The sequence below is a fragment of the Ornithorhynchus anatinus genome, chromosome 21 (genome assembly GCF_004115215.2).
Source record: "Ornithorhynchus anatinus isolate Pmale09 chromosome 21, mOrnAna1.pri.v4, whole genome shotgun sequence".
NCBI classification, from domain to species: Eukaryota; Metazoa; Chordata; class Mammalia; order Monotremata; family Ornithorhynchidae; genus Ornithorhynchus; species Ornithorhynchus anatinus.
In genome coordinates, this window is record NC_041748.1 from 2,766,597 (window position 1) to 2,773,477 (window position 6,881).

Here is a 6,881-nt window from a genome sequence, read left to right on the forward strand (position 1 = left end):
AACGGGATGGGCCTCGACGGGGCCCTTGCGGCCGCCTCCTCCTCCTCCGAGAAGCCTTCCCGGCCCGCGCCCCCCCTTTTCCCTCTTCTCCCGCTCCCTTCCGCGTCGCCCCCCTCTCAGAGACGGTCGGAGCCGGGGTCTTTTTGCCTTTTATTACAAACCAGGCTGGAGAGGCGGTCTATGTACATCGGCTGGCGGCGGGGCCCGGGGGATCCTACGGCCGGGGCGGTCTCATGCCCGGGGGCGGGGGTCCTGCCGAGGAGAAACGGCAACGGGGTGAGACCCCCCTACCCGCCCCGATCCCCCCGACGGCCCCGTCGACCCTCGGAGCGCCGCGGGCCGGGAACACGTCCGTTTACCGTTCTCCCGTCCCCTCGTCGCCGTCTGACAACCGCGGGACCCGCTAAGCGCCGCCCTCCGCCCCCCCGCGCGGGGCTCCCGGTCTCCCCGAGGCCGGGCAGCGGGGCCGGGATCGGAACCCACGCCCTCCGACTCTCTCGCCGCTTCCCTCCGGAGCCGCCGAGGAGGCGAGGGAACGGGTTCCGACCCCGGCTCCGCCGCCGGTCGCTTGGCTTCTCCGGGCCTCGGCTGTCTCCCGCCCGCCCGCCCGTCCTCCCCGCGGGGTCCCGGCTCACCTCGCAGTCCCGGCGGCGGGGGTCTCATCCCCGGAGGGGGCATGCCCATGGGAGCCCCTCGGCCGGGGGGCATGCCCATCGGGGGGCCCATGGGGGGCCGCAGGCCGGGAGGGGGGCCCATCATGCCTGCGACCGGAGGAGAGAGGAGGGGAGGGCGGTCAGGGCGCCGGCCGGGCGCCGTGGGGGCGGCGGGCCGGCCGGCGGGGGGGGGGGGGGGGGGGGTCGTCTCACCTGGGGGTGGGGCTCCCCGGCCCATGGGCGGGGGCGGCCCCCCGCGGCCGGGGGTGTACTGGGTGGGCGCCCCCGCGATGCTGGCGGTGGCCGCGGCCGCGGCGGTGGCCACCGTCCCTCGGCCCTGGGGCGTCATCACCTGCGGCGGACAGAGAGGGTGGAGTCGTTGGGACGCCTGGTCTGCCCCAACCCCCAGCCCGGGCCTCGGTTTCCTCCTCCGTGAAACGGGGGTGGGGGGGGGGGAGCTGGGGGAGTCCGACGTCGCCCCGCTCCCCCGCGGGATGTAGGCCCCCGGGGTCACTATAATCGCAGCCCCAGGGCTTATAATGTTGGTATTTGTTAAGCGCTTACTACGTGCAGAGCACTGTTCTAAGCGCTGGGTAGATACAGGGTCACCGGGTCGTCCCACGTGAGGCTCCCAGTCTTCATCCCCATTTTCCAGATGAGGGAACTGAGGCCCAGTGAAGTGACTCGCCCACAGTCCCACAGCCGACAGGCGGCCGAGCCGGGAGTCGAACCCATGACCTCTGCCTCCCAAGCCCGGGCTCTTTCCACCGAGCCCCGTATCCGACCTGTATCTCCCCCAGCGCTTAGAACGGCGCGTGGCACGTGGTGGCCGCTTAACGGATACCACAATCATCACGTACTCGCACGTCCCGACCCCCCAAACTGACTGGGCCGGGGGCGGGCGGGTTCGGTCTCTAGACTGTGAGTCCGTTGCGGGCGGGGATCGTCTCTATTGCCGCACCGTCCTTTCCCGAGCGCTTAGTACAGTGTTCTGCGCACGGTAAGCGCTCGACAAATACGACCGAACGAAGGAATGGGGTCCCTGACTAGGAAAGGTGAAGGAACCTGCAAGATTCAGGGAGGAGGGTGGGAAATGGAGGGAGAATAAAACGGGGGTGAGGCCGCCCCCCGCCCGCGCCGCCCGCCCGCCCCCCGGCCCTCTCACCTGCTGGGAGGGTCCCCCCACTCCCCGCACGGGCCCGGCCAGGCCGGCGGGGGCCTGGGGCAGGGGGACCCCGGCGGGCACCCCCCGGCCGGCGGCGCGGCCCACGCCCGGTCCTCCGGCGGCTCCGGCCAGCGGCACCCGGGCGATGCCCGTCTGTGGGGCGCAAGGACAGAGACGGTCGCCGGGCGCCTTCCTCCCCCGCATCCCCTTCACCTTTGGGGGCGGCCCCCCCCACGCTCCCCACCCGCCGCCCCATCCCTTACGTCTTGGGGGGGGGGGCGCGGCCCCTTCACGGTCACCCGGTTCCCCCCAATTCCCTTCACTTTTGGGGGGGCGGCTTCTCCAGGGTCACCAGGGCCCCCCCCGTCCCCTACACCTTTGGGGGGGGCAGCTCCCCCAGTCACCAGGCCCCCTCCCGTCTCCCCCCATCCCTTATATCTTTGGGGGGGGGGGCGCGGCCCCTTCACGGTCACCCAGTTCCTCCCAATTTCCTTCACTTTTGGGGGGCGGCTTCTCCACAGAGTCACCAGGTCCCCTACACCTCCGGGGGAGCGGCCCCCCCCACAGTCACCAGGCCCCCTCCCGTCTCCCCCTTCAACTTGGGGGGGGGGGGGCGGCCCCCCACCATCCCCCGATTCCCCCCCACCGTCCCCCGATTCCCCCCCACCATCCCTCGCACCCCTGGGGGGCGGCCCCGCCGCAGTCACCAGGTCCCGCCCCGGTCCCCCCCCGCCTCCCGGATCCCTTACGTCTTTGGGGGGCGGCCCCTCCACCGTCATGGACACCAGATTCTCTCCCCGCAGCAGCACCAGGCCCAGGACTCGCTTCTCCTCCCGCTCGCCCTGCTTCGTGTTCTTGGGCCTGCAACGGGGAGCGAGTGCGAGACGTGACGCGAGGCGCCCCCTCTCCCCCCACAACTACATCTCCTTTCCGGCTCCCGTGGGGCGGGGGCCCGGCCCGCTCCTTCTACTACGACAGGAGTCCACCCCCGGGGGGGGGGACACGGACGCGGGACGCCGTACTGAGCGCTGGGAAGAGGGGCGAGGCGGAGAAGGGGGCCGGTCCCCGAGGGGGCTTCCGCTCTGCCCGTCTTGGTGGTCGGGGTGTTTTCGGAGCCCCCGCCGGGTGAGGGGCTCCCCGCGCTAACAGGGAGAGATGCAGCAGCGTTGGGCGCAGTGCTCTGCGCCCGGTAGGTGCGGACGGAGCGGCGGGGGGCCCCCCCATCCGTCCGTCCATCCGTCCAGCGATGCGGAGAGCTGGACGTCTGGCCTCCCTGCGGGCGCCACACAACCCCCCTCCCCCCCCCGGGGGTCCACACAAACCCCTTACACACACTCACCAGGATGGGACCTCCCCCAGCCCCCCTCCACACATCAGCGGGTGGGCTCGCACAGACCCCTCTCCCCACACACACACACACACACACATCCCAGGCGGGTCCACGCAGCCCCCTCTTCTCACACAGACCCACAACAGATGATCTCACACAGTCCTCTCTCCCCCCATCCCCGCCCCTAACGGGTCCACACAGCCCCCTACACACACACCCCTCTCCACACACACACAACACAGGTCCACACAGCCCCCTCTTCACACACACACCTCCCCCAGATGGGTCCACACAGCCCCCGACACATACACACACACCCACAGATACACACCAGACGGGTCCACACATCCCCCTACACACACACACACACCCTGCTCCATAAACACACAACACAGGTCCACACAGCCCCCTCTTCACCCCCCCCCCCCCCCCGATGGGTCCACACAGCCCCCTACGTGCACACACACACACCCTACTCCACAAACACACAACACAGGTCCACACAGCCCCCTCTTCACACACCCACACACACACCCCAGATGGGTCCACACAGCCCCTATGTGCACACACACATACACCCCTCTCCACACACACACAACACAGGTCCACACAGCCCCTTCTTCACAAACACACACGTGCACACACACACCGGAAGGGTCCACACAGCCCCCTACACCCACAACACAGGTCCACACAGCCCCCTCTTCACACACACACACACACACACTCTCACACACACCAGAAGGGTCCACACAGCCCCCTCCACACACACACACACACACACACACACACAACACAGGTCCACCCAGGCCCCTCTTCACACCCCCTCCACACAAACACACAACCGACGTTCCTCACAGGCCCCTCTCCACACACAAACACAGAGAGACCCACAACAGACGTTGGTCACAGCCCCCTTCTCCACACAAACACACAACAGCGGGTCCTCACGACCCCCTCCCGCCCCCCCAGGCCCCTTCTCTATAGGAGAGGCGGCCCCCCGCGCGGGGGCGCGCGCGCACGCACGTCCGCTCATACGGCGCGCACGCACCCCCCCCCCCGCTCACGCACGCTCGCAACGCCCGCGCACGCACACCCCCCCTTCCCGCGCACGCACGCTCGCGCACGCACACCTCCTCACACGCCCGCGCACGCACACCCCGCCTCACACGCCCGCGCACGCACACCCCCCTTCCCGCGCACGCACGCTCGCGCACGCACACCTCCTCACACGCCCGCGCACGCACACCCCCCTTCACACGCTCGCGCACGCACGCTCGCAACGCCCGCGCACGCACACCCCGCCTCACACGCCCGCGCACGCACACCCCCCCTTCCCGCGCACGCACGCTCGCGCACGCACACCTCCTCACACGCCCGCGCACGCACACCCCCCTTCACACGCTCGCGCACGCACGCTCGCAACGCCCGCGCACGCACACCCCGCCTCACACGCCCGCACACCCCCCTTCCCGCGCACGCACGCTCGCGCACGCACACCTCCTCACACGCCCGCGCACGCACACCCCCCCTTCACACGCTCGCGCACGCACACGCCCGCGCGCGCCGCCCCGCGCTCGCGTCCTTGTCGCCCGCTCACTTGATCTTCCTGAACTCATCGCAGTCGCAGAGGATGAGGTTCATGTGCTTGTCGAAGGCCTTGAAGGTCCCGATGAAGATGCGTCCGTCCTGCAGGATGCAGCGCATCCGGTAGTCGATGTGCTGCAGCATCTTGCTGCTCTTCCCCACCGTCTGCGGGGAGACACACGGCGGCGTCCGTCACCGCCCGCGCCCCGGGGCCCGCCCCGCCGCCCTCCCGGGGGGAGCCCGGGCCGCCCCTCACCATGGTGACCGCTCGGATGGCCCCGATTGCCGCCGGATCCTCCGCCGCCCGGGCCCCGGCCGCTCCAAGCCGCGCTGCGCTCTTCCCGCGTCCGCCCGAACCGGAGGCCGGAAGTGTGCGCGGGGAAAAGCCGTCCGGGCCCGCCCCCCGTGCGGCGCCGGAAGTGTGCTCGGGGGAAAGCCGTCCGGCGCCCCCCTTGCCCCGCCCCCTCACCGGAAGTGCGCTGGGGAGAAAACCAGCCGGCGCCTCGAGGCCGGAAGTGTGCCCCGCCCGAGTTGGTCCGACGCCACCCTGCCCGGCCGCCGGAAGTGTGCTCGGGGAAAAAGCTGCCGGCGCCCGACTTCCGGTCTCGCCCGAGCGTCCGGTGTTCCGCCTTCCTCCTCGTTCCGCCAGCTGTTAATAATAATAAATAATGATGGGATCGGTTAAGCGCCTGACTATAATAATGTTGGTATCTGTTAAGCGCTTACCATGTGCAGAGCACCGTTCTAAGCGCTGGGGTAGACACGGGGGAATCAGGTTGTCCCCCGTGGGGCTCACAGTCTTCATCCCCATTTGACAGATGAGGGAACTGAGGCACAGAGAAGTTAAGGGACTTGCCCACAGTCACACAGCTGACAAGTGGCCAAGCCTGACTATGTGCCGAGCGCTGGGGTGGATACAAGCAGATCGGGTTGGACGCAGTCCCCATCCCCATTTTCCAGATGAGGGAACTGAGGCCCAGAGAAGGGAATAATAATGTTGGTATTCGTTAAGCGCTTACTACGTGCAGAGCACTGTTCTAAGCGCTGGGGGAGATACGGGGTCATCAGGTTGACCCACGTGGGGCTCACGGTCTTCATCCCCATTTTCCAGATGAGGGAACTGAGGCCCAGAGAATAATAATAATAATAATAATAGTATTTGTTAAGCGCTTGCTTTGTGCCGAGCACTGTTCTAAGCGCTGGGGTAGATACAGGGTAAGCAGGTTATCCCACGTGAGGCTCACAGTTAATCCCCATTTTACAGATGAGGTAACTGAGGCCCAGAGAAGTGAAGTGACTCGCCCACAGTCACACAGCTGATAAGTGGCAGATCCGGGATTCGAACTCATGACCTCTGACTCCCAAGCCCGGGCTCTTTCCACTGAGCCACGCTGCAGAGAAGGGAAGTGACTTGCCCACAGTCCCACAGCGGACAAGTGGCCGAGGCGGCATTAGAACCCAGGACCTCAGACTCCCAAGCCCGGGCTCTTTCCACTGAGCCACGCTGCTTCTCCTAATGATAACGATAATAAGGATGATGGTGTTTTGTTAAGCGCTTACTATGTTCTGAGCGTTGGGGGAGATACGAGGTCAGCGGGTTGTCCCACGTGGGGCTGGCAGGCTTCATCCCCGTCCTAATAATCAAAATAATGATAATAATGATGGTGTTTGTGAAGCGCTTACTATGTGCCAAGCACTGTTCTAAGCGCTGGGGGGGGGAATACAAGGTCACCAGGTGGTCCCACGTGGGGCTCACAGTCTTCATCCCCATTTTACAGGTGAGGCAACTGAGGCCCATTCATTCAATAGCATTGAGCGCTTACTATGTGCAGAGCACTGTACTAAGCGCTTAGTTCTGAGGCCCAGAGAAGTGAAACGACTCGCCCAAAGTCACCCAGCTGACAAGCGGCGGAGCCGGGATTAGAACCCATGACCTCCGACTCCCAAGCCCGGCCTCCTGCCACTGAGCCCCGCTGCTTCTCCCTGGACGGGTTAGGCACTTACTGGATGCCCACTTAGAGAGGCCGCGTGGCCTAGAGGGTAAAACTCCAGCCTGGGAGTCAGAAGGACCTGGGTTCTCAAGCCGGGTCTGCTGTGTGACCTTGGTCAAGTCACTTCACTTCTCTGGGCCTCAGTTTCCTCATCG

At 66.9% G+C, this 6,881-nt stretch overlaps 1 protein-coding gene across 1 annotated transcript; it reads right to left on the reverse strand.

The window, feature by feature from the left end:
- Nucleotides 1-133: 133 nt before the first annotated feature.
- SNRPB (small nuclear ribonucleoprotein polypeptides B and B1) lies at nucleotides 134-5,122 on the reverse strand. The gene is made up of 7 exons (XM_029048716.2): nucleotides 4,992-5,122; nucleotides 4,749-4,900; nucleotides 2,568-2,679; nucleotides 1,819-1,971; nucleotides 867-1,005; nucleotides 636-761; nucleotides 134-252 (listed from the first exon to the last, which is right to left on the reverse strand). The coding sequence occupies exons 1-7, from the start codon at nucleotides 4,992-4,994 to the stop codon at nucleotides 215-217; spliced, it is 723 nt and encodes a 240-aa protein (XP_028904549.1). The 5' UTR covers nucleotides 4,995-5,122; the 3' UTR covers nucleotides 134-214.
- Nucleotides 5,123-6,881: the final 1,759 nt, after the last annotated feature.